This window comes from Channa argus, chromosome 15, assembly GCF_033026475.1.
Source record: "Channa argus isolate prfri chromosome 15, Channa argus male v1.0, whole genome shotgun sequence".
In the NCBI taxonomy this organism is placed as follows: Eukaryota; Metazoa; Chordata; class Actinopteri; order Anabantiformes; family Channidae; genus Channa; species Channa argus.
Genome location: NC_090211.1, coordinates 6,397,721 through 6,424,654, shown reverse-complemented (window position 1 = coordinate 6,424,654; position 26,934 = coordinate 6,397,721). Strand labels below are relative to the sequence as shown.

Genomic DNA, 26,934 nt, shown 5'->3' with positions numbered 1-26,934 from the left:
GAGGATGAAGCAAGTACAATTCCTCCTGAATGTTGTGCAGGTTCAATAAGCAGTGACTGTAAGTTCTTGTTCGAGGTCATTGCAGCCAGTGGTGGTTTGACCAGTTATTAAAGCCAAGTGTTCAATTACTTTTTCCACTAGCACTGTTTGAATGTTTATTAGTAATGTTCACCCCCCTTTAGGAACATACTGTACAGTGGTGCTCAAAAGTTTGTGAACGGTCTTTATCTCTGCATAAATATCACCTAAAACATTATCAGATTTTCATATAAATCCTAAAACAAAAAAAAAGGGAACCTAGTTAAACTGAAAAGAAAAACATTTATACTTAATAATTTATTGTTGATGCATTTCTTTGTGGAAAAGTGAAAAGTATTTTGTTTGTCAAAGACCAAGCCACTGTAGCTTCACTGTTGCTTTCTCTAATAAAAGGGAAACTTTCTTTGCTATTATAGACACCTTTTAGCTCTACACATGGTACAGTAGCTACTGTAGTTTTGATAAGGCTGGTTTAGCTTTAGACCATCAGAGCAAAGTCTTGGTTTAGCGTAAAAATGCAAATTACATTGCATTTTGCGATACCTCTGACAAGTCTAGGGCATCAACACCTACAAGGCTAATGTTTAGGTACTCGATGAGCACAGAGACAGATAAAGGCACTGCAGTACACTTAACAAGATCACATGAGATTGCAGTGAGTGGACACCCAGCATGGGTCAATATTTCATATTTCCGGGTTAATCCCAAAAAAGTTGGGAAGATGTGAAAACTTAAATAAAAACAGAATGCAATGATTTGCAAATCTCATCAAGCCATATTTTATTCACAATAGAAAATCAACAATATATCAGATGTTGAAACTGAGATATTTTACGATTTCATGAAAAATATTTTCTCATTTTAAATTTGATGGCAGCAACACATCTCAGAAAACACAGTTCACTGTACAATCCACAAATGTTAGTTAAAACTGTATCGTGCAGAGAAGCCATATGTGAACATGATCCAGAAACGCTGCTGTGTTCTCTGGGCAGCCAAAGCTCATTTAAAATGATCTGAGGCAAAATGGTGAACTGTTCTGTGGTCAGAATAATCATAATTTGGACACCCTGTGGACACCCTGTTCTGTGGACTAAAGACGAGAGGGAGCATCCAGCTTGTTATCAGCAGACAGAGAGATAAATGCCTGGGTGCTGAACTGGCCTGTCTGCAGTCCAGACCTTTCACCAATAGAAAACATTTGGTGCATCATAAAACAAAAACAATCCAGTAACAAAGGCCCAACTGTTGAGCAGCTAGAAGCCTGCATCGAACAAGAATGGGACAACATTCCTCTCCTGAAACTCTAGCAACTGGATATTTACAGATATTTACAGACTGTTGTTAAAAGAAGAGGTGATGCTACACAATGGTAAACATCAGCTTTTTCCAACTTCTCTGAGATGTGTTGCTGCCATCAAATTCAAAATGAGCTAATGTTTTCCATGATATGGTAAAATGTCTGTTTCAACTTCTGATATGTTGTTTATTTTCTAATTTGAACAAAATGTGTGTTGATGAGATTTGCAAGTTATTGCATTCTGTTTTTATTCATGTTTTACACATCTTCCCAACTTTTTAGGAATTGAGAATCCAAATTGAATTGGAATCCTTGTGGTATGCGTTGAGTTCCTCTCATGCAATCATCATGTGCAACTTAACTAACTTAATCATTTTCTAGAAAGGTCTGAGAAAGGACTGAGCTTTTTTGCTTGTTACGAAATAGGATTTGTGTTTAATTAAGACACTTGAATCATTTGCATTCCATATAACTGAACAATGCTAGAATATACATGCTAGAATATACATATTCCACATATATGGAGAATTAGATCTCTCTGTTTCTTTGTCTAGTTGCAATGTTTATATGGCAAAAAGTTGCAACATAAAAACGTAGTTTAAATCAGTTTTACTGTGCAACAGATGTAATATCTTTTTAATTTCAATGAAGAAAGAAAGAAGGTTCTTTGAAGACTCTTGACACAAGTGTGTTTTCTCAAACAACCTGCAGGTTAATCAAAGAGGAGCTTTTATTTACAGCAGAAATAGAAGATCCTGAATATAGAGACATATATTCAGGAAACATACAATATTTGAGACTGAGAATACTGAGAAACAATCAAATGCTTATTGTGTATCCGGGAGTCAAATGTTATCATGCAAAAGCCTGAAATGTAAAAACCTTGATCTCATAAGAGCAACAAACACAGGCTTGTGCCAGTGCATGTCTTTGTGTACATATTTCATAGTTTCTTCCATATCCTTCTAACTATCATTTGAAAGATATCTGTCCATCTGCTTTCTGTCACACTTGGGTAACCAGAGGTTCTTTGAAATAGAAGTTTATTCCTTTGCGATCACCAGCCACCTGTCCAGCACACAGTCCCGTCAGAAGAGTACCGTTGAGAGGAGGGCAGATACCCCTGCTGTTCTGCTCATACAGGGGTGCACAATCTTCCATGTATTCAGCCCCCTCACCCTTTCCTTCCTCATCTTCCTCATCTTCATCATCTCCATCCTTCTCCCAGAGCAATGTGGAGACATGGCGGGACTCTGTAGTATCCTCACACTCCATATCTCGGTGGTAGAAATAGCTGAAGTTGGACACGATGACCGGCACAGGCAAAGAGATTGTGAGCACTCCAGCAATGGCACACATTGAGCCCACCAGCTTTCCCCCAACTGTCTCTGGGTACATGTCCCCGTAGCCGACTGTCGTCATGGTAACCACTGCCCACCAGAAAGCCTCAGGTATGCTGGTGAATGCTGTTTCAGGACGATCCACCTCAGCAAAGTAGACAGCACTAGAAAAGAGTATGACGCCGATGAAGAGGAAGAAGATGAGCAGGGCAAGCTCCCTGAGGCTGGCCTTCAGCGTCTGGCCCAGGATCTGGAGGCCCCTGGAGTGACGAGAAAGTTTGAAAATCCTGAAGACCCTTACCAACCTGATGACCCTGATAAGGGCCAGAGACACAGATGGCTGCGTGCCCTTGTCTTTGGCCAACTCTGTGCCCAGAGTGACAAAATAGGGAATGATGGCGAAGAGGTCAATGATGTTCATGACATCTTTGATAAATTGCATCTTGCTTGGAGCGCAGATGAAGCGCACACTGAGTTCAAAGGAGAACCAGCAAATGCAGATTGACTCCACGATAAAGAAAGGGTCATGAAAGGGAGTGAAGCCAGGTGGGATCAAGATGGTTTCGTTCGCAATAGTGGGGTGAGGTATGGTCGTGAATTGCTGTAAAACAAAGAAAGAAGGAAATGTGGATACAGTTGCATCCAAAAATGAAAGAAAAAACAAGCAGGGCATGTGTATATATTCCATATATATTCCATCATCTGTTGTTTATGAAACATTAATTTGAAAGAGAAATATGAGAATAAAGGTGAGAGGTAGGTCAATAATAAACAGCTCCATAGAGACTAGTGTAAACAGACAGCAAACCAGGACAGAGTAAATAGGACAGACACTAAGTGAGAAGAAGCGATTATTACAAAAGTTTGTCCTCAGCACATTTGGAAAATTACATCTGTCATCAGGATCTGTAAGATCTGGGAGATCCAATACTGTGCTAACTTTTCTGTCCTCTTCATTTTCACTCCTGTGGTTTTATCTTTCCTGTTATAAAGCAGTTTATCTATATTTAAACACAAAAAACATAACATTCATGTGACTCTGGGTTGTGTTACATCACAGACATTGGCACAGCTAAAGCATTTAACCAAGCAGCTTGTTTTGTTTTTGTTTGTTTGTTATTTATTTATTTTCGAGGAAGTGATTTTGCGTTTTATATGACTGAGCATGAATGTTTTTAGCAAGCTAGAATTAGTCTGAGCATTTGATAAAGTGTTGACTTTGCAGCACATATTATCACTGGCACTTTGTATTTACAGGTTTTGTATTTTTTTCTGTCCTTTATCCTCATTTAGTTTTTTTTGTGTGAAGTATGAAAAGAAATGAAAAAGAACACAAGAAGACTATGAATTATCCAGAGCATACTTTCTGCTTTTCAGATTTTTAACAAATGTTAACATCTATTTTCGAAAACAGACATTTGGTTCACTTCTACTATGTTGTATTGATTGCAGTAATCACAGCTTTCAGCTTATTACAATTACTGGCCACATACATGCACTGACTGAATAGAAGTAAATAGTGCCCAGAAGAAACAAACCAGAAAATGTTTTCATGATTTGGATCACTGTGAATATAGTATATAGTATAATACACTAAAAATAATATTTCAGCATTTACAAAATATTTTGTAATACAATATACTGTAGTGGTAAGCAGATATCAGGTTCTATCCATAGGAGGAGTCTTTAATAACACATACCTTCTGCTGTCATTGCATTACAGTGTGTTATAAAGTATTGCTTACATATCCATTTGGCCAGTCCGAAATCTAAATTTACTTAAAGTGAAGCATTTTCTTCTTGAAGAAGCAAGAACATATATGCATAGGAGCTAAGAAAGCTCATACTATGCGTTTGGATTTGAGCGGTTTCCCCATTCTTTAGTGACTGATAGCATGGGGACAGCTGTGATGTACGTTTGGTTTTGTTTGTGTAGTGTCTAAAACTGTCAAACTGATCATGTGAGCTTACGTGTCTGTATGGGAGTAATGGAGCAGTGTAAGTGGTAATGGGGACCATAAATCCAGCAAGTGCTGTGTATCACTTGTCCTGCCTCCACCTCCACAATCCAGCTCGTCTCCAGGCTAGTACACCTTCTTCTAGGCTAATTTAATTTTACAGCAGTCATCAGAAAAGCTGATGTGCGAGTCTCTTTTTCGTGTCGGTTTCAGTGTGTAGCCTGTGAGTCACAGCGTTTATTAATACAGACATTCGTTTATGTGTTGACATGAGTTGTCCTCGTACTATATTTAGCCCTTTAGATCTCTAAGGGTAACGTGAGACAAGCTTGTCTCCTTTCCTTGCCTTCACACTAGATTCTCTACACCTAACTCCCCTCTCCCCCTCTCTCTTCTCAGTACTTACAAAGTATCCACTCCATCTAAATGCACTTTTTGGCTCTGGCTGTTGTCCCTGAGTGGCTGACAAGGCATAGCATCACCACAATGAATCTCTAATGGTGAGTGTGATCTTCCTCTCCTCTATCCTCATGCTTGTTTTTTCTTTCCACCAGCAGGTTAACAGCTCCTTGGCTCCTCCATTCCTTCCCCATAATCTGTGTGGATCAGATTTAACGACAAAGTCTAAAATTTGAAAATATGACCATAGTGGAAAACCTTGTGCTGCCTTTGCTTTTTCTATCTTTGAACTTGATTCATTCCAGTTTTACTCACGTTTTCCTTCAGTGTTGATAAAGACTTTTTTTTATCTTGTGCCGGTTTACATTTTGCACGGTGACACCTGTCAGCACACTTTGTCGATGTATGTTAACCTCATGACTTTCTCACAGCGTTAACCTCTGTTCCCTTTGAACACTCATAAGTGCCTCTTGTAAGTGTCAGCACCATGTAAACCATCCTCACCTCCCGCAGTTCCTTCTCATTCCTAAACTCAGGCAGAGTCTCCAGGCAGAAGATGAGAATGGAGATCACAATGACCATGACGCTGATGATGGCAATGATCCGGGCTCCACCGGAAGACTCTGGATACTCAAATAGCATCCAGAGGCGACGCTTCATCTCGTTGGTGGGTAAGGGGCTCTCCTCCTCCTTGGGGAAGCCTTCATCCTCCTTGAAGCGGTCAATGATCTCCTCTCCAAGCTCATAGAACCGCAGCTCCTCCAGGAATATGTCCAGTGGGACGTTGGCAGGCCTTCGCAGCCTACCACCCGACTGGTAAAAGTAGAGGATGGCATCGAAGCAGACTCGACTCCTGTCAAGGAAGAGTTCGTTCCTCAGGGGGTCGAAGTAGCGAAGTCGTCGTTTGGGATCCCCCAACAAGGAGTCGGGGAACTGAGCTAGTGTGCGGAGCTGGGTCTCATAACGCATCCCTGATACGTTGATGGCCAGGCGTTCACTCAGGGCCCAGCCGCTCCTCCACTGGTAGCGACGGCTCTTGCTTCTGGCCTCTCTGTTCGGCTCTTTCTCACTGCTCTCCTTCTCCAGCTTATTGTGCTTGTCTTTGGTCCGCTTGTCTTCATCACCATCTTCTGTAGCCTTCTCTTTGTCTGTCTTCCTTTCACCTTCTGTACCTCCTTCCTTGTCTTGATTATCCATCTCCAAGGTTTAGTTTTTTACTTTGTCTTTTTTGTCTTACCTTTCTTTTCTCTTTTTTCTGAACAAACAACTTCTAACTATGCAGAAACAGCAGAACAAGGAAAACATAAGGAAAATTTAAGAAATAGTTCTATAATAATAATAATTCTATGTATAATATTTGCTGCTTCTATCCTCCCCTTTTTCAATAATACAAATATGACTTCTCTGCATAGTGCAGTACAGTGTAACAGCTCCATAAAATGTGTCCCCCAAACTGATCATACATTTGAATTAACAACTCTCTAAATTTATTTAAAGAAAATTTAACACCATCATAAGGTTGGAGTCGTAGACCGTACTATTTTTAGCTCGGTGTACATCATAAACTGCCAAATTAGTATAAGTACAGTTTATAAAAAAACAAGTTCTCCCCTAATTTTTCACTTTGGATTCAGCTGAGCATTTTCCTGCACAAATGGAAATAAATTTTGTTAATTTTCTTTTACAATATATTACAATCAAACTACGTGGGACGGCAGTGGCTCAGTTGGTAGCGTGACCGCCTACCAACCCCTCTCTTGGAAGTGTCCCTGGGCAAAACACTGAACCCCCATGAGCCCATCCCCAGACGCGCAGTGCCGATCCTAAGCCCAGCAGAAATTGGGGGAGAAGGGCATCCAGCGCAAAAACTGTTCCAAATCATCATGCGGACAAATGATTCGCTGTGCCGACCCTGAACTCACAGGATAAGCCGAAAGGACAAAAATATTACAATCACAGTTTCTAATTAGAAGTCAGAGATTTGTGTGATGATAAAACTCTGTATCCATATTATCTTATGTATTTAAATAATAATATACAGGTCCTTTATGCAAAAATCTCCACACATGCAGTAATCTTTGTGTTCATCTCTATTCTATGTCTAGTGCACCCAATGGCAACTAAACTCACCTGTCTGTCAGCCAGACCTGCCGATTCCAACACATCATATCCAGATTGATCATTAGTCTCCTAGTGTACTTCCAACTCAGGTACGTTTTGGGCTGAGCCTTCCCTCTATCTCACACAGTCTGATCATTAGTAGTGTGATCATGATGTCCAGACAACCCCTCCTTCTCCGCCACTATATGGTTCCACCTTCATGTCTCACGTTCAGGAGGGGAGGTGGCACAGGGATTAGGGTAGCTCCTCCATGAAGTGTTGGGGTGTTAATCTATAGCCAGGATGAAGTTAAGATAGTTAGACTTGTTTGTAGGTCACTCACTGTCTTCACTTGCTGTCCTCACTCTCTTCTGCTCTCTCACACTAAGTACATCCCCAGGAAATGCTGCTGGGCAGAAATTCGACCCTCTCCTCCCTCTTCTCCCCCTTTTTCTGCCCCCAACTACCCTCTTGCCCTAAAATGTCAGCCTCTTAACCCTTCACTCTTTCGTAAACATACTATACATGTTTGAACATGTTTTCAAATAAACACGTTCCTTCACATAGCAAAGACCAAAGCTCAAATTGGAAATAAATGAAAAGAAAAGTTTGTGGTGCCATTGATCCGGATTTACACTCTGTAATGAGACGATGAACATGTGATGTTTTTTCGTCTAGTCGTCTCTAAACACTTTCACAGCCTCACTGTCATCATCTATTTTAAATTACAACATAAATATGACAGTGGTGTACACAAATTTAGAACAGAGCAAACAAAAGTATCATGACAGTTGACCAACCAGAGCACTCATTTTATAATAATTATAAATCTTGATATCTGTGGTTATTTTTGACACATTGTTTACAATCAAGCATCTCTTTGTGACACTGTGTGTTGTAAAACTACAATTCCCAGTGACTTTGTCAATGTTTCTTTCAAATAGTGTAGGTACGTTTTATAGAATCACCTATACAGTCAAGTGAGATGATCATTGTCCCTATCATTGTGAGGGGATCAGCATAGGCAGCCAAATAAAACTACAGACGTTCCATTAATATGTAATAATAATTCTGCCAAACTAATTGCATAGGATTTAAAAACAGCACTTTTTAAACAGTTACCAACATTCATTGCCTCGTACTTTAGAAATAGTTTGTTTTTGGTTTCTGAATATATTGAGTGCACTCGGGAAATGTATTTTTATCTGGAATCATTTAGTACTTGGCAGAATATTTTCATAGTAAATTTGTTGATAATGATTTACTTCTGTTAATTCCAGTAAAAAAAAAAATAAAAAAAAAAAAAATAAAAATCCAGTTATCCAATCTCAACAGTTTTGGTAGTAAATTTGTGATTTCCAATAATTCATATTGCACCTGAATGCCCCCACCAACCCTCTAGTTCTGCAGGAACTTTGAGCTTCACACTCAAAACTGCGTAATAAACGGCCATGATTCGAGATAGTGAGTGTAGTGGAAAGGACACAGACGTGCTGTGAAAGATTAAAACAAATCCTTTAAATAAAATATCCATTCCTAGTGTAACGTTCTAGTGTAACAGATAAGTCTGTTTGTCAGCAGCTTTGCGTCGTTTAGCGACCGCATCTTTATCGCCGCAGCTGAGATGTCTCTTCGCTACCGCAACAAGGTGGTCATCGTCACTGGAGGATCCAAGGGGATCGGCAGAGGGATTGTCAAAGTGTTTGGTATGGTGCATTCTGGTTTTTATGCTGGGGATTTTTGTTTGCAACCAGATCAGGAAGCGTTGCACTGAAAATGTTCTTTCGTTTTGTAGTGGAGAATGGTGCCACGGTTGTGTTTTGTGCAAGAGGAGGTTAGTAATATGTTTTGTTTTCAGCTCATTTTCTGTCATTCTGTACGATTTTTGTGTTTGCCCAACTCTCAAGACTTATGCTCTGACTTTGGGCCAAGAAGTAATTGACCAGTGCAATGCTTTACATTGCTGACAGAGATCTAAACCGATCTGTGACTATAATCTGTGCATTTTTCACCATGTATGCTTTATAGGTGCAGTAGGGGAGGCTCTGGAGACCGAGCTAAACAAAGCAGGTCCAGGATCCTGCAAATTTGTCACGTGTGACATCTCCAAAGAGGATGACATCAAGGTAAAGTGCAACTTGTGTGTTACTGTTCTGGTTATCCTGTGTAGATTTACAGACATGATCACAAGACCCGATGCTCATATTCCTTCCTGTGTATCACATGACTTGAGTTCACTGACCAGACACAACATCAATACCAAATTCTCGCTTTAATGGGGCGATGGACGGAGCTCAGCATGAGCACTATGAACAGTCTGCAGTTATTTTGTTTTACTTGACTCACATTTCTCTATTCAAATAAATCATTTAGACAAACTTGGAATGACTACAGATAAATAAATAAATATAGTGAATTAAACGTCGTTAAATGACATGATAAAAATTGCATTCCAGGATATAGACAATGTATTTGCATATTGACGTTTGCAAACTTGTGATGATGTGGGTATCTTTTATGGGATGAGATACCTATAGAATATAATCTGTTTAAAGAGGAGGAATTCAGGAGATTTATAATAATGGAACCTATAAAATATGCTGTGATGAAAAGTTTCCATTAAATACATTTTTTTGCTCCTTAATTGGTTTGGCTTATTTTAGTTTGCTTTTAGTTTGATTTTTTTTATGATCACTTTTTGTGTTTGCCCAACTCTAAAGAAGTAATGGAACATGACCAGAAATATTCAGCTGTACAGCTCAACAGTTGTGCTGAATATTTCTGGTCATGCTTGATTATTTCACTTACATTATACATTTGTATTTTCAAATTTTGAAAAAAATGCTTGATGCACTTTATAATATTCCTGTGAGCTGCTTAATGAGCAACCTTCCCTGCTGTTGAACATTTACACAGTAAAATATCTTAATATAGTGTAGATAGGCCCTATGCCCTAATCATAACAACATTCGTCATCATCTTAATAACTGTTAACATCTAAGATTGAATACTAATTTAAATGTGTATGTAAACAGTATATTCAACATTAAAGCACTCAGGACTATGTGCTTTCTTTTGCAGCTCCTTTGTTAGTAGCTTGTTTCTTTGGCCTGATTAATGTTTAAATGCATCTTGTCTCAATGTCTCTCTGCAGAGATTGATTGCAATCACAGTGAAGGATTATGGACATATCGACTGCCTGGTCAACAATGCAGGGTGGCGTGAGTTTTATACTTTCTTTGGACATCTGCAAAAGAAATTGAAATGATATCATTAATATGCTTCTATTGCTTAACTTCCCTTTGTTTTTAACCACTCCTCTTCAGACCCACCTCATAAACCTACTGATGAAACCACAGCCGAGGACTTTAGAGATCTGCTGAATTTGAACCTTGTCAGCTACTTCTTGGCTTCTAAAGTAACGTGTGCAGCTTTTGTGATTATAAACTTCCCTCAGAAACAATGACTTACATGGAGTCACAGAAAGGCCATGAGGATTTGACTGTTATAAGCAAGTGAGCAGTTTGTAAACGCAATCACCAGTGAATTTTTATCATTATTATCCAGCCATCCATTAGCTAAAGCCACATAGGTTATTGAGGGTCTGGGCTGAACCTCATCACAGGTTTCATTGGGTGTGAGGTGGGGGTACAGGGCCATATACAGAGATCATATACATTCATACCTGTGAGTAATTTATAGACACCAATTAACCTAACTGCATGTCTTTAGGAGGAAACCAAAGTCATTGTCATTCTCTTTTTTTTTTTAGTGGTCTAGTGGGGGTAAAATTGACATTTATAATCAGAAAATTTTCGAACTTGAAATGTCTTATTCAAAGAGAGGAACTCATAAATATAAAAGTGCTTTAAATTCTCAGATATTTAAATTTAAAAATGAAATATTCTGTAATTTAATTCCACAGTTAAGGTTTCAGTTGCTTGTAAAACTATTTCAAATCTCTGAGTTACAGATAACATACTGTCATTATGTACAGTGTATTAAATCTTTGAAATTATTGGAGCTCTTAATCCTTCTGCAGTATGCCTTGCCGCACCTGCGAAAGCGAAAAGGAAACATCATTAATGTTTCCAGTCTCGTGGGCACCATTGGGCAGAAAGATGCTGCACCTTATGTTGCTACCAAGGTGAGTTATTTGCCATCGTGTCTCATCAGTTGAAGGTAAAACGGACTCCTGTAACACGATGTTTTTACCACAAGGGGGCAATAATCTCCATGACAAAGGCGATGGCTGTGGATGAGAGTCGTTACAATGTGAGAGTCAACTGGTAAGCCAAACTGGTTTCTGTGTTTTAACTGGTTTCCTACAGCCTCCACTTCATTCATAGTATGATTTCACTGACCAGAATCAGTTAAATCACAATGAGACAAGTTTGTTTGTTTGCTGAAGACCTAACCACTCTAAGGGTTTAATTTTTAAACCCTTCATTACATTTCATTATCTTTTATAGCTTTATCGTGTGTTTTTGGGTATCACAAAACTGTAGTTAAGAACAGTGCTTATGTGAATGAACTTGTTGTCAAAACTGAAGCTTGACAGTATTATAATCAAGTAAAAAAAAAAGGCACATAATTATGACCTAAAATGTGTTACCTAGTGTGAGAATCTGTTCCACAACGTTATTCAAATGTATTATACAAAGAAAAATCTGCATGACAGTCATTTGACAGTCAAGGCTGTAACCAACATGTTTTTGTATTTTGTAAAAATGAATATATTGTAAGTTTGGTTATTAGAATTGCCACATACTACGTGTTAGAGATTTATTAAGTTATTCATTAATTATTTCATTATTTTAATATTAGTCCGTGACAGGAAAATCGTATATATGATTTATATGAGTAGATTTTATTTTTTTAAGTTTCAGCTTGATGTGATCCTTTTTATTCTTTTAGATGTAATTCTGCTGAATGAAATAGGTAGCCTTTCTAATAAAGTGTGCCATGTGTTACAGCATCTCTCCAGGTAATGTTCTTACACCTTTGTGGGAGGAATTGGCAGCACAGACACCAGATGCTGTTGCAGCTATTAAAAAGGGAGAAAATGCTCAGGTAAGTTGTCACAGTAAGTTGTTACTGGTAATAGCACTTTGCTATGACGTGACAGTAGGCTACAGCAATAGTGAGATTTGTGACAAGTGTCTAGTGTTTTAATCAGTTTTAATCCTGAGTTGTGAAGAATCTGAATCATATGATCAGATGTAAAAATAAATGATTTGTTTTTCAGATATTTCATATATTTCATATTTCCCATCACACAACATTGTGGCTTTGACCTGAAGAGAAAGCGGATGCAGCAGTCAAACTGGAATACCACTAAAACTCAGCAAACACTGTAATTCATTATTAAGTAGCTTGGAGTTGCTGTAACCTTATTGCGTTAATGACCCATGCTGCCATGTAGCGTGGTTTTTCTATTGGGTTGTAAATTTTAACAACCTTACTAGACCAGAAGACACTTACACTATGAACAGATTGCGCTTCCTAAAATTATGGTGGAGCAGTGCAAGAAGAAGCTAAGGGAATATGGATTTTGTCCCATTTATGTGTCATTGTTAGATATTTTATTATTTTTAATTTTTGGTCATTTACTACAGCGTTAATACAAGAACAGCATTAAGAATTAGAGTCAAATCTTTTGCAGGGGGCTGCATGAGGGTGTAGAGGCGATCTTACTTGTATCTGATGGTCCAACAATTATCCACTTGAGAGATCATGCATGACGAACACTGAGCCATTATTGTATTCACGTTTCTCAATTTAGCCGATAACGAACTAATTCCACAATATACGTTTGCAAATAGTAATTTTACAAACACGTTCCCAAATCAATTCTATCAAACGAGTTTCTCTAACTGATTCCTAAAGCCACAGAACAAGTTTCTTATATCTATTCCACAGAACACGTTTCTGAAAGAATGGCTAAATCCACAGAACTTGTGCCTCCACGGCTACACACTGAACCTTTCGTTTCTACCTTGTTGCGATCCCTGGTACCTTGTAGTCAGTTCCTTTGCTTCAGTTAATGTCTTATAGTCAACATCTATTCCTTTCAATAGCTGAACTTTACTCTCTTGTAACAAAACTTTGTTAAGCACTGTTTCCTTGACAACTGGTTAACAAACTATAAAGGAGAACATCAAAGCCACATGATGTTATTAATGACATCCGTAAACCTATACGTATACTTCTTAATTTACATAAAATAACATAAACAAAAACAGAGGAGACCCTGGTTGGGTTATACAGAGGGTATGTTGTTTCATATATTGGATTACTGGTCGGGATTTGTTATGGGTTTGACACACGTAAACAACAAAAACAGTGTTCATGTTACAAAGTCATGCATGAGGAATCAGAACTTGCCTGTATTTGATTGGGCACTGCAGCAGTTTCTCACACGACCTTGTTACACTGCAGAAAAGGTTGAAACAGATTGAACAAAGCAAGGTCATTTTGCTGCAGGCCTCACCTGTGCCAGTCCGAGCAGTGTAATACACTCCCTCTATTCAAATGAACGAGAAGGGCTGCATCACAGATAAGAAAGGAAGCCAAGGAATTATTAATTTTTTTGTCAAACAGTGGTGGAAGAAACCCGTCATTAAGCTCAAGTTAGGAGGTGTAGTACTTTCCTGGTTGTAGGTTGGTACTTCAGTGGAGTCTACTGTAAACAGCAACAGCATGATTATTAAAACAAAAACACAAGAGAGCTACAAGGTGCAATAAAAACTTTTTACATTTTCTTCTCAAACAGCTGATGGGCCGTATGGGCACTGAGGCAGAGTGTGGACTGGCTGCCCTCTATCTTGCTGCTGATGCTACTTTCTGCACAGGAATAGACCTGCTGCTCAGTGGAGGAGCAGAACTCAACTATGGCTTCAAGAGTCAGATCCCATCTTGACCATCCTGGTCTCCACAGTCTCTTCATGTTTCCGGAGGACCTGCTTAAACAGAATAAAGTTGATCAATTCTAGATAAACACATTAAAGTGTGCTATTTTTTTATAAATAAAATCAATATTAAACGTTTTTAACACACAGGGATTTTTAATCAATAAGATTAAGTACTAGGTCATTTATTAAGGTCTGCAAATTGCCTGGACTGCGATAGTTAGCTCACTGTTTAGCTTGTTTAACTGCAAGATGACCTTCTCCACTCCCCTCTGATCGACCAATCAGGATTCATCCCCATTGACGTCTAATAACCTCCCGTTTTAGGCTTGCTGGTGTCTACCAATCAGATGTCACGCAAATGTCACGCCTCTAATGACTTTTGAATGACACTTGTTAATAAAACGTGTTACTACAACAATATTTATGACGTTCTTTGTGGCTCTTTTATGCACTAATATACTGTAAGCACAGTAGTCCTGGTGATGTGAAATTAATAACGCACAAAAAAAGTATTTATAAAAGAGTCACAAGCTGTTAAAACGCATAAACCAGTTAGGTTATTTGTTAAAGAACTAACGTCCTAAATGTTTATTTTATTATTGGGAGGATTTCTGGCGTAAACAGCATCTCATATTGCAAAGCGGAACTCAAGTCGATTTTTTTGGCGAGTGTTCGTTTCCACCCGAACAAGTAATCTTGTCTATCAGCGTTACGTAGAGGAGATGGCAGCTCTCCGGACGGTGAGTTCATTGATCGTGGTCTGTATGTAATAAGTTATCTGTGTACTTAGATTGTCTGGGTAAATAATTCACCTAAATACGTGTTAAATGATCCGATAATGACCGAGAGAGATAAAAGTCCTTAAAATCGGTTGACACGACATGATGTGTCTGTCCAGTCATCGCCGAGGGAGGCAAAATTGATATAAAACCAAAAGTCATGCAGAAATTGGAAACTAAATTTCTCCACCTTGTTGGCAAAGATGGACACCTTATAAAGCAAATCGAGGTTTTCTGGAATTCTTTTATTCTGTACCGTTAGTTCGAGTTTGACGTGGCACCTAAAACTGGTTAAGCTTATGTTTTTAACACGTGCTTGTGGTAAGTTAGACTGTTTATGTACCGAATTGACAGATATGTCACACCGATCGTGGAATAGTCATGAGTGGATTTCTGGGTCGTTCTTATAGGCTACACAATTACCCTGCGTTTATTAAGTTGCCAGATTTTTTAAATGGGGTTCGGTTTGTGGCTACAAGCCAGCATTCATATCTTCCGATGGCCAGTTGTTTCAAAATATGCCCCTTCCCTGTGTGTATTAATATTCATGCACTACCCGTATTAAGTGTTTTGTATTGGTAATTAATCGGATTTGTCAGTTTACACTGCTGCTTGTTCACAGTAGGCGCATATTCATATGCTATCTGATGCTATAATTTGCTAATTCAGTTGGCCTGTGGGCAAAAATGAGCTAAACGGGCTAAAAATCTGCTTTTGAATAAAAATATATTCGAAAACATGCAGAATACATATATCCTGCAAATATCTAATATAACTTGAAATAAGTTACTCAAACCTGTAATTTTGACTAAACTTGCATCATCCATTCAGATTGCAAACTCCAGCAGCAGAGCTGTGCATCTTTTTGCAGGAATCGCCGAGGCATCAAATATACAGTCATTCCTGGTGGTAAAAATATGAGTAACGTGAAAATAAATTGCCAAATACACTAACATCAGTAGCACAGCATATCAAACTTAGCACAATATTTGTAATGTAAACTCCATAACTGTATGAGACCACCATTGGCAGCACGGTGATAAATTTCTTGTTAACATCCATCCCAGATAAACACCAGTGACTGCTTCATTCCATATTAACACCAGAAGAGCAGACTTATGACTAAATGACAATAAAAATGTAGTCCATATTGCCCCCTTGTCAGGAACTAACATAAAGTCAGGCAGAACGCCATAAACAAGGAAGACAGTAAAACCAGTGACGTAAACCTGCTTTACTTGTTAAGACTGGTTTCCAGGTGTGAATGTGGACCCATGTTGTGGACAATAGCCACAAGGAAGGTTTCAGCCCTTAGTTCTCATGTGACTTGACTTGTAGCCACGTAGAACACATACCGTTTCCATGCTGGTTTTTCCTTGGTTCAGTTATTTTATAGCTCCTTGCCAACTCAACCTCACCTTGCATTCCTCAGGTTGCACACTAGCTTGCATGTGTGGCCCATTCTATTTAGAGTAGAGCACTTGTGTTGATGCATGTGACTAGATATAAACTGTGAACTGTAGACAGAATCACACAGTGTCAGGCCAGGCCCCCTGTGCATCCCCAAGGCTGCATAAAGAAATGTAACCTCCAAAGAAATAAAAATAAATAAATAAGTAACAGAACAGATTATGCAGTATTTTATAAGCATGTTTCCAGGAAAATACATTTGACTATCAGGTACACATCACAAAGAGTCCTTCAGTAAGTCCTCCCTTCTTGAAAATATTGTATTCAGTTTTATTAAGCTCAATTTTAGGGAGGTTATGATCAAACTTTATGGTCATTTTTGGAGGATATAGTTTGTGGTGCTGTTGAACTGTGGCGTCCTTTACAAAAAACGTGTTATCTGTCCTGCCCTTACATAAAGGAGGTGGACACAATAATAGACAAAAGCCATCATTCAAATTCATTACAGGACTCTTGGATTAGCCTGCATTTGTTTTAACTAGGTGTAACCTTATACTTGACCAGTGACTGTGCTGTTTTGCAAAAAGCTTTGTCATGTTTTATTTGTAGGCACTCCATGGACGACTGGTTCAGGCTCTCCCCTTTTCTTTTGGCTCACTGCGGTTTGCCAGCTCCTTTAAGGTAATAAAGAAAACATTAGTATTTCCTTTGTCATCAGGTAAGGTTTGCATTCAAGTATGGGGGTTTTGTCTCAGAGTAACTTTATTATATGTTTATACATCGTTATGTAGACAAGTAAGTGTATGTAGAGAAGGGATTTGCCTCTTAAACTTCATCTTGGACAAGTTGCCAAGAACTTCAAATTTTGTTTCCCCTGTTGTCTTTCCTTCACTGTCTGCCTGTTGTAATTATTTAATTCAGTTTAATTGAATTAAATTAAATGTGTCTAATTGACCAAACAAGTCAGCACTTTAACTGACTCTCAATAACAATCCACTAATTGTCCTTTTTAAGCATGCTCTGTCAATAACAACAATTTAAAAACAATCACTGTATTCGGCGCTTGCTCTGCTCTTGTTCTGTCCCCTACTTCTTTTTCTCCGTCTGTCTCTGGCTTGCTTGTCTATGTCCATCCCAGGCAACAGACCTCACCATCGAACGTAGCGCAGCATGCAAGCCGAAGCCCGACCCCTCCACCTTGGTGTTTGGCAAACAGTTCTCCGACCACATGTTAACCATCGACTGGTCGGAGAAGGGAGGCTGGGAGGCTCCACAAATCAAACCTTTCCAGAACCTATCACTACACCCTGCCAGCTCTGCCCTGCACTACTCCATAGAGGTAAGAGAGAAGCAGAAGCACCCAAGGGTGTCCTGAGTGTCCCAGATATTTTCAGAGATAAAGTCTTCTGTGCTACTGTCTTCCTGCTCTCCAGCTGTTTGAAGGCATGAAGGCATTTCGTGGAGTCGACAACCACATCCGTCTGTTCAGGCCCATGCTGAACATGGAGAGGATGCATCGGGGGTCCGAGAGAAGCTGCCTTCCTGTGAGTTTGTAACCCCACCTAATCTTTAGAAACGTCATCCCATTTTTAGAAAACCAACATAATGGTTTGGCCAATATATTCAATTTTTCTTTTTACACTTAAATAGTTTTTGGGCTAGTTCAGCTTGAAACAGTATTTAGATGAGCAGGAGACACAGAGCCCCAGTTCAGAATTTAGCTCTGCATGAATGAACTCACCCACCTCATTTAATTTGAATGGGTCCGATCTGTTGGCACTGTGGGTTCAGCCTGACTGCAACGTAATGTCATCTGACCGTTTACCAAATCAACATTCTTATAGAAGAATATCTTGTAACATGTATTTTTACTCTTATGTCCTGACCGTAGTGATGAAGGATAGAATTTATATTTACAGGTCCTGCCTCATAATATTCTAAACTTCTTTGCTGCAGTTTTTGGGGCACTTAAAATGATTCTGACCCAAACTAAAACAGCGTACTGTCACAGATAAAACAAATGTGGCAAAACTCCTGGTTTAGTCCTGGCTCTGCAGTAAAGCAGTACAAGTTAATGGAGCAAAACATATAGCAAGCGCAAGCAGCTGTACCCACTGGGTCAAACACCCTGATTGTATAACATGTCTAAACCCACACAGTCCCTCTTTGTTGTATTGTAGTCCTGCTGTTGGTCTGACTGCAGCTTAAATTCCCCTGATTCTTGCATTTTGCAGGATCAGACCAGTTACATTATAGACCAACGCCCTCAAGCTAATAAGTGTTGGCTTGCTTTCTTTATTCTGATGTAAGAGTTACTACTTTATCATGAAAGCAGCACACAGTGGGAAAAATGCAGCACATGATAAACCTCTTCCACACAGTCTTTGCTGTGGGCTACACAGAAGCAAACAATTGCTAATCTAGATATAAATGTAGATTAGCAATTGTAATATAAAAATGTCAACATTTAACATACTCAGTCTTTAATTAGTGTGATAATTTGTTCATATTTCAATTTTATTTACCTTTAACCTTTTAGGATTTTATTCCATCTTGAGAAATTCTTTTGGATATTTTATTTTATTGTTTTGGATGTTGTATAGAGCTACAATAATTGGCAATGAAAATAATAAATAATTGCGGCCCTAATATACATTTTTTGAAGTATTTTAAATTAATACTCTACTTGTCATAAGCTGGAAAGTGTCATATCACACAGGAATGGACTGTTTTTTTTTTGTAATGACTGGTCAATTTCATCTTTCTCATGTTTTTGTAATAGTAAAGCAAGTGATGGAAGCAGAACTATAGAAGAACTAAAGGTGTCCACTAATGTCTTTTGTGCTTGTAGTTGTTTGATAAGGGTGAACTGCTGGAGTGCATTAAGAAGCTGGTGGAAGTTGACCAGGAGTGGGTTCCCTACTCCCAGGATGCCAGCCTGTACATCAGACCCACCTTTATAGGAACTGAGGTGAGTTTAACATGCAATGTCAGGTTCAGCTAAACTAATAATTTAAGTTTCTGCAAGTCTGGGAAAGCACCAAACTCAGCACCACCAGACTTGGAAGATATTAACACTTCTTAATGTCATGTATAAAGTAGGCATCATTTTTGTAGGCTGTATGCAGATGATATACTTCTGTAATCTTTAAGTAAAGTGAATTCATAAAGGTTTGTGTTGTGGAATGCTTTTTAAATCTTTTTTTTACTGTTACGTATACTGTGTCATTAAAAAACGTAGATGATCAATCAATTTTAGATAAAGTTGTATAGTTTTTGTACAATGTACCCATTAATTTTCATGAACTACAGTAGAAAGAAAGGAACTGGTAGGAAAGTGAAATAGGTTTTCAGTTTATTCTGTGTGTTATAAATACACAATGCTTAAAATTTAATTTAGTGAACTCTGCAGAAACCTTCTAATTAAGTCAAGCTGTTAAAAGTGCCTGTAATTAACTGTCATACAAGCAGACTTCCTGCTCCTAATTACATGTCTTCTCCTCCCTCTCCTGCAGCCATCCCTTGGCGTGTCCCGAACAGGAAAAGCAACACTCTTTGTCATCGTTGGCCCTGTGGGGCCATACTTTGCCACTGGGTCTTTCAACCCAGTGTCTCTGCTGGCAGACCCCTCATTTGTCCGCGCTTGGAAAGGAGGTGTGGGGGCCTATAAGATGGGAGGGTGAGTTTGGAATGTTTCCTCATTTGAGTCCAATAAAGCAGCAAGTCCTGTGACCGAACGCTCTGCTATGAAAACATGACTATCAGTGTCAGTAGACCTGAAACAATAAACTTACTTATAACTAAAGTAAAGAAAAGCTGAATATCTGATTCACTTTGAGACTTTATCACGCAAACATGTATTTTTGCAAGTGCAATTGGATTTTTTGAGGAGTATTATATTTGCACAAAGATCTGTTTTGTCACAGCAGGGTGATGTTTCTGAAGTGCTTCAGTCCACCGCTGTCTTTTCATTAAGCAGTGGTACCAAGCAGAGTGCAACTCTCTGGACCTTCCACTCTCCTTAATAAGCCTTGAAAGGCAGCCACAGACCTGATAGATATGTTCATGCTGTATTATTTCAGGTTGTTTTTTTTTGTAAGACTTCATTATATTTTTTTGTGATATTCCTGCTGATGTATGACGTATATAAATATCTGCTTATAATTAAAGAAGAGATTTGACACATGCAATAAACATGACTTTTTCACAGACAGCAGTACTACACTTATATGTCACAGCAGGAGAAACTTTCCCACCTGCTATGAAATCTTAATTTTTCCACAGAGAAGGTTATTTTAGGTTGGATCTCTTCAGCTTTTGCAATTCAGCTCCTGTAATCCCCCCTCATTCTACTATGTCCGTAATCCCAGGTCTGCGTCCACGTGACTCTGGTATCCTAAAGTAACACCTGCTCAGCTCCACAGTGATTACATACCACTACTGAACACCCACTCGACACACTAAGCCAACAAAATCTTCTCTCCTCCCATTGGGCAGCGGTGATGCAATTCACCTAACAAGCCTGATTTAACCTGGTTTGGTCACACGTACGTGAGGAGTAAATCTGGGTAGTTGCTCTGTAACAGCTAGACAGAATTATAGATTTTGAATTCCTAGATTTTTTTTTTTTCTTTCTAAAGTAAAATGTCCTGGACCTGCTGGACTTATCTCATCGGAAGTTCTTCTGTTTTCATTTACTTGCCTTCTCTATGATACTAATTAGCAATTTTGTGCACTTCACAGTTTTAGTTACTAAATTACCATTTTTCACAGATAAACCTTTGCCAATTGAAAAGCAATTATAAAATTTTATGTAAGCACTGTAATTCAAGTACAGTTACTGCAGGTTTTGTTACTGGAAGTATTGCTTCTGTATGGCACCTAACCCGAGTGGATATTGATAATTCCACGTGAAACAATTTTGCATTAGACACATACTTGGCCAAAATTGAGATTGCTGTGGTGTTTACAGGTAGTTTTATTTCTCTGTTAAAACGGTTAGCTTTGATTGAAAATCACATGGTACACTGTCTTGGCACAAACACTTGTATTTGGGGACTGGATCAGTGTCATAAAGCACAAGAAATCCACTTCTATTAATTTTGTAACAACCTTAAAATGTCATCTCCTCTTTGTCAGTAGCTCAGTAAATTGGGGCACAGGAAAAATAGAATGTGAAAAAACATGGCTTCAGCATCTCTAATACATCTCTCCAGTAACTATGGGCCAACGATAGCCGTACAGTATGAGGCATTGAAGCGTGGCTGTCAACAAGTCCTGTGGCTTTATGGAGAGCAGGAGGAGATCACGGAGGTCGGCACCATGAACCTCTTCATCTACTGGACTAACGAGAAAGGAGGTTAATTCTCTGTTCCAGCTACTTTTGTTCTATATAGAATGGTTTTCAGGGATAAAAATATTCATGGGCTGCATGTGTTTGAATTGGCAGAGAAAGAGTTGGTGACCCCTCCTCTGGATGGCCTCATTTTACCAGGAGTCACCAGGCAGTCTCTGCTGGACCTGGCCAGAGCCTGGGTAAGTTGACCAGAGAAGAAACCAGTCACCAGTTGTTAAAGTGTTGAGAATTATCACAGATCCAGCTGTTGTTGGATAATTTGAAATATTTCTTTATTTAAATGAGAGAAATGTGGAACCCTGGGTGACAGGAAAAAATAGTTTTTTCAGTTTACCTTCAGTCTCTTCCACAAGCTATATCTATTTTTATTCATCATTCTGATTCTCATTCACTAAACTATTGTCCTGTCTTGTGTTTCAGGGTGAGTTTAAAGTGACGGAGCGTTCACTGGTTATGAAAGAACTGCTCAAAGCTCTGGATGCTGGAAGGGTCCTAGAGGTGTTTGGTGCAGGAACAGCCTGTGTAGTCTGTCCTGTAGGCAGCCTCCTCTACAGAGGAAAGGTATGTAGATTTCAGGTTGTCCTTTTCATGTTCTCTCTCTTCTGTCTTTTTGCTTAATAGCAAATTGTCTAAAAGAAAGTTTAATTTTAGTTAGGTGGAATTAATTAATTTAAATGCAGACTTCATTATATACACAGCATTGAAGTGTCCTGGACAATTCACCCAGTAAAATTTGGTTTCTGTAAGCTCCTACACTGATTAGAGTAACCAGGTTTCTCTATGACATGATGTTTAAGAAATCAGCTTAGTGGGAAAAAAATGATAACCGGTTGCATGTAAACGCTCTGCTTTTAATTCAGCATTTGCTTCTGTTTTATTTTCTCAGACATATCAGATTCCTACCATGAAGAATGGTCCGGATCTGGCAAAGAGGTTTTACAAAGAGCTTACTGATATTCAGGTAAGTGCACTTGAGTATTGCTTTTCACTCTAAACAATCAATTAGTTGCCTGTTCATGAGATACACTTAGCTCAACTGCTATTTCTATTATTTTGTCCTTTTTAATTAAGTTGGTATAGTTGTTTGACAGATTGGAACTTTATTTATATCGCATTGATTTTACAGTTTACAACAGAGAGCAATAGGACAACTTAAAACTACAGTACTGGGGCTATTTTTTCTGCTATTGCTTCATAAATTAATGAAGCCATTATCCAGCTGTTTTGAAATTTAAAGTTTTTAAATTTAGTTTTAGTTTTTAAATTTAAAGTAAAGTTTTTTTTTTATTTCTTTTCTAGATTACATATCTCATAATCAAATAGCAGGATCTCTTAACTTAAATAATGTGTTTTTTTATAGCCAGCAGTTGAAAAAAATCGACAGAATGTCACTGATGAACAGTTGCAAGAAAAAGTAATGGTGCAGTTTGCATTTGCTGGTTTCCTGCATAAATTTGTAATGAATTGTGACCTGATGTTTACCAAAGTCCCAAATATCAAAAAACACAAACAGTCATGATCTTCCATGTCTTTATTGAGCAAACCGATTGAACATACAAAAGTGATGGTGGATAAAATACTGGAAACTGTGCTGTTCACAATCAGGATCAGCTGATGTGAGCCATGTCTTGCAAAAATGAGATCTCATAAGAACTGAAATAAAAAGTTGTTGGTTTGCTTGAAGCTGGAAAGGGCTAGTTGATTTGGTACTGTGGCTACTCTCAATAGAGGTGGGTACCCAGCCAAGATCACTCTCTAGGCACAACGCATACTGCTCAGTAAAAGTACCTTAGAGTTACTGCTAAAGATTTTATGGATTCATTACAGTTGGTTAACATCTCTGTTCACGAGTCAACTATATACGAATTAAACAGGCATGGTTTTTATGGCTGGACACCACAGAAAAAAAAACATTGCTCTCCAAAAACAACAACATTGTAGTACGATGTACTTTCCCGAAGACCCCCTTGACATTCACGTTGGTATGTACGACGTATCCACCCTCCTCCTCTCTAACCATCCGAGCACCTGCTCTCTGGATCCGATCCTTTCCACTCTCCTTCAAGCAGTTGCACCCACACTAAGGCCACGAATCATCAACACATCTCTCACAACAGGCACCTCTCCGACCTCATTCAAGCAGGCCCAGATTACCCCTCTGATTAAGGAGCCTTCTCTTGTCCCCTCCCTTGTGAGGAATTACAGACCCGTCTTTCTTTTGAAAGCTCATCATGAATTAGCAGTCTTCAATAAACTCTGACTTCCCAAGAACAAACTCATCAATGTCAACCAGTCTGGTTTCAAGAGTACAGAAACGCTACTCCTGATGGTCGTAGAATCTCTGCAGGCTGCAAAAGCCACAGGCCAGTCTTCTGTCTTAATCCTACTTGACCTATCTGCAGCCTTTGACACTGAACTCATGACACACTCTCTGACTTGGGCATCTCTAGATCAGCTCTAGCCTTGCTTTGCTCTTACTTATAGGGACAAACCTTCAAAGTATCCTAGAAGGGGCATTTTTCTAACTCTCAGCCCCAGGGTTCTTTGTCCTCTTCTTTTTCTTTCTCTACTACATCCCTGCGCTGGTCATATCTCGTCTTGATTACTACAACACTTTGTGCATATCGGTAACCCTGTTAACAATCAAACCCTTGCAGATGATCCAAAATGCGGCCGCTCGCCTCCTTTTTAATCAGCAAAAAAGGACTCCTGTCACACCACTTTTCAGAACTCTACACTGGCTTCCACACAGAAGACACCTAGCAAAACTTCAGCTCAGTTGATCCCACGATGGTGGAACGAGCTACCAAACTCTGCACGCTCAGCAATCCATTCCCAATTTTTAAAATCTGCTGAAAATAAAACTCTTCCGCAGCTTCCTATGCACTTAAATCTATTTAAAAAATAAAATTTCTTGCTCTTGCATCTCATGAAATGTAAACACATTTCTGATAGGACTTTGCTTAGATGTTTTCTCCTTAACTGAAAGATTATGACTGTGTTTTATCAGATTAGAAATAATGTGTTCGTTGACATTTGTAACAATTTGTGATTATTAGATCACATTTCATGACCAATTCATGTAGAAAACCAGGAAATTGTACTCAGTGCCACTTTTTCACTTCATGACTCTATAAACAAATGTCCTCATTAGGATGAGGGATAAATGTGAAAGACTTACCAAATTACAGTTACACCTGAGGTCAGACTACTAACCTATTTGTAGCTTAGGACAATGACATGTTTGGTGTTTTCTTTAGTTTTTTCTCTTTGTAAGAAAATAAACGTTTTAAATTTTCAGCCAGGAGTTGAGGACCTTTGACAATACTCACTGTGTGATTTAAACATTGCACCATTTGAACAACAAAACTCACCATGTTCCACTGGCAGGTGATAATGTGGCTGTAATCGTAATATTCCCGTACGATGTCTTTGTAAATAAAATAAGTTAGCGTGTTAGTGATGTTACCCATCATCAAACAAAACCATAGTGCACTGGGACCTCGAATAGCCTTTGTTCCATCTGAAAACTGTATTGTTGGGATGAATCAGTTACAATTGCATGTTCTCAGAGTCACAGTTTTACTTTATATTGCAAATTATTTTACACTTTTGATGCTTATTGTCATGTTCTTGAAATCACACTGTTACAGTGCTATTATGTGGCAGGTTGAATTTTATTTAAAGCTTCTTATGAAGCAGCTTTATTCTTTACATTCACCTATGCAACATTAATTTTCCCTTTCCTCTCTTTCCTTGCTTTATCAGTATGGACGCACACCGAGTGAATGGGCTCCACTGGTCGTTTAATGGCCAATTCGCACATACCCGTTGTTAGTCCCTTTATTCCTATAAATTGGACAAACCTCAGTCCTGTCCCCACCGTCAAGCCACACTCCTGCTTACTCATTAACCCAAGAAGGGGGACACTTCTTCACTCTACCCTTACAGATGTTTCTTTCTTTGCTAAATACGGTTGGTGGGTTGAATGTGACAGTTTACTTTGGAAAGCAATATTAACAAGAATATGCAATGTTTTGACTTGACCCTACAAAAAGAAAAAATAAGCACATCCAAGTGGCCAGATTGAAATTCTAATAAATATTTGGTGGTGACATGTAAAGCTTTACAACTTAAAATGTTTAATTTGAGCGTTTGTCCTCACATTGTTGTAGATTAAATCATAGTAACATTTATTTTTATGAACAAAAGAAGCACAAACATGCATATTGATTGTCATAGTTGAAATATTTGCAGTACTAAACGTGGCTGTGTATTTGGTGTTTAGAACTTAACATAACACTTCAGTCTGTAACTACAGTTTCTCATCAACTTCATCACTACACTGTTTACTGCTACTATTTGAATACAGCAGAAAAGGAAAAAAAAAAAAACAATAACTTGTATTACAAACCTGTGGTGTTTTCTCTGAAAATTGTAACTGTAAGTTGTGAGTAGTTCAAATGTATAAGTGGACACATGTAAAGGCATCATAAAATATGTTTTGTTACTGTCGTGTACATAATGATCTGAGAAGGTACTGCGGTAGTTGTCATGGGGCCACGTCACACTGACACCAGAGTTTGCACTGACCTTGGTAAACGTCGGGTATGTAAGTGAGCTTTTTTCGAGAGGAAGCCGAGGCGGTTTTAATGTTTGCTGATTTTGTTGATTATGAATACGACTGTACAAAGGCTGAGATTAAAGAGGCAAAATCTAGGGCCCCACCCTGTAGAAGAGAAGGACGGTTAGATGCTGGCAGTTACTCCTGCACTAGTACTGTGTCATTGTTGCGAAAACAATGTGTAGTAACTGTGTTATTTTAGAGGTTTTTAACTTATTTTTTCCTTGTCTTGATGTTCAACTAGACAGCGCGTCTTCCAAAGTACTTGACAGTGTCTCTAGTGTTTTGGTTTATTCTGGGCTTTATGTCCTTCCCTCGCTGGTTTCCTTTGTGAATGTATTTTGTTTTTAAACGCATACTGAACACCTGTCCGTCTCTTCTGTCTTAAGTGCCTGACCTCAAGTCTGTCAACTTTAGTTTTTTCTTCTGCGGATCTTCAGTTACTGTGTATTAGTTTGTGCACTAGGGGATTAAGCTGGATTGTTTCAGTCATGTCAGTTGTTTGTTTTTTTTTGTTGTTTTTTTTATGTGCTGTAACTTTTACTTGGCTGTTGTGTTTTTACATTAAATCTCATCTGAGTTGAATGTTTGTTTCTTTTTTTACTTTGACGTTTCCTCTGTGAACCGAATAACTAAACAAAAATTGAAGCTTACTTACACCAGTTGCCCCATAAGGAATAAATGATCTGAATTTCAGTAAGAATTGATACATATA

The 26,934-nt window shown here is 38.6% G+C and overlaps 3 protein-coding genes across 4 annotated transcripts; 2 read left to right on the top strand and 1 right to left on the bottom strand.

Moving 5' to 3' along the window:
• Positions 1–488: 488 nt before the first annotated feature.
• Positions 489–7,280, bottom strand: kcna7 (potassium voltage-gated channel, shaker-related subfamily, member 7). The gene is made up of 3 exons (XM_067475906.1): positions 7,167–7,280; positions 5,541–6,310; positions 489–3,280 (listed from the first exon to the last, which is right to left on the bottom strand). Exons 2-3 carry the CDS (start codon positions 6,231–6,233, stop codon positions 2,345–2,347), a joined length of 1,629 nt encoding a protein of 542 aa, XP_067332007.1. The 5' UTR covers positions 6,234–6,310; positions 7,167–7,280; the 3' UTR covers positions 489–2,344.
• Positions 7,146–14,470, top strand: hsd17b14 (hydroxysteroid (17-beta) dehydrogenase 14). 2 transcript variants are annotated; one of them, XM_067475909.1, is made up of 10 exons: positions 7,146–7,246; positions 8,718–8,842; positions 8,932–8,970; positions 9,165–9,262; positions 10,291–10,357; positions 10,463–10,554; positions 11,179–11,283; positions 11,358–11,425; positions 12,113–12,209; positions 13,912–14,470. In XM_067475909.1, the coding sequence occupies exons 2-10, from the start codon at positions 8,761–8,763 to the stop codon at positions 14,056–14,058; spliced, it is 795 nt and encodes a 264-aa protein (XP_067332010.1). In that variant the 5' UTR covers positions 7,146–7,246; positions 8,718–8,760; the 3' UTR covers positions 14,059–14,470. The 2 variants fall into 2 exon arrangements, 1 of the variants encoding a protein (XP_067332010.1); XR_010910733.1 differs by lacking the exon at positions 7,146–7,246 and adding an exon at positions 12,385–12,492 and having other exon boundaries at positions 8,526–8,842; positions 13,912–14,145.
• Positions 14,471–14,611: 141 nt separating this feature from the next.
• bcat2 (branched chain amino-acid transaminase 2, mitochondrial) lies at positions 14,612–26,804 on the top strand. The gene is made up of 11 exons (XM_067475907.1): positions 14,612–14,790; positions 16,849–16,920; positions 17,378–17,578; positions 17,673–17,783; positions 19,091–19,210; positions 19,755–19,918; positions 21,456–21,598; positions 21,689–21,774; positions 22,016–22,156; positions 22,482–22,556; positions 25,364–26,804. Exons 1-11 carry the CDS (start codon positions 14,773–14,775, stop codon positions 25,403–25,405), a joined length of 1,173 nt encoding a protein of 390 aa, XP_067332008.1. The 5' UTR covers positions 14,612–14,772; the 3' UTR covers positions 25,406–26,804.
• The last annotated feature ends 130 nt before the right edge of the window (positions 26,805–26,934 follow it).

Bases quoted from the DNA above. Each gene is read 5' to 3' on its own strand.
- bcat2 (XM_067475907.1), top strand. The intron at 17,579-17,672 runs GTAAGAGAGAAG...CCTGCTCTCCAG, and splicing joins CCCTGCACTACTCCATAGAG to CTGTTTGAAGGCATGAAGGC. The intron at 19,919-21,455 runs GTGAGTTTGGAA...ACATCTCTCCAG, and splicing joins GGGGCCTATAAGATGGGAGG to TAACTATGGGCCAACGATAG.
- hsd17b14 (XM_067475909.1), top strand. From the start codon at position 8,761: ATGTCTCTTCGCTACCGCAACAAGGTGGTCATCGTCACTGGAGGATCC. The intron at 8,971-9,164 runs GTTAGTAATATG...TATGCTTTATAG, and splicing joins TGTGTTTTGTGCAAGAGGAG to GTGCAGTAGGGGAGGCTCTG. The intron at 12,210-13,911 runs GTAAGTTGTCAC...CTTCTCAAACAG, and splicing joins AAAAGGGAGAAAATGCTCAG to CTGATGGGCCGTATGGGCAC.
- kcna7 (XM_067475906.1), bottom strand. From the start codon at position 6,233: ATGGATAATCAAGACAAGGAAGGAGGTACAGAAGGTGAAAGGAAGACA. The intron at 3,281-5,540 runs GTGAGGATGGTT...TTTGTTTTACAG, and splicing joins ATGAGAAGGAACTGCGGGAG to CAATTCACGACCATACCTCA.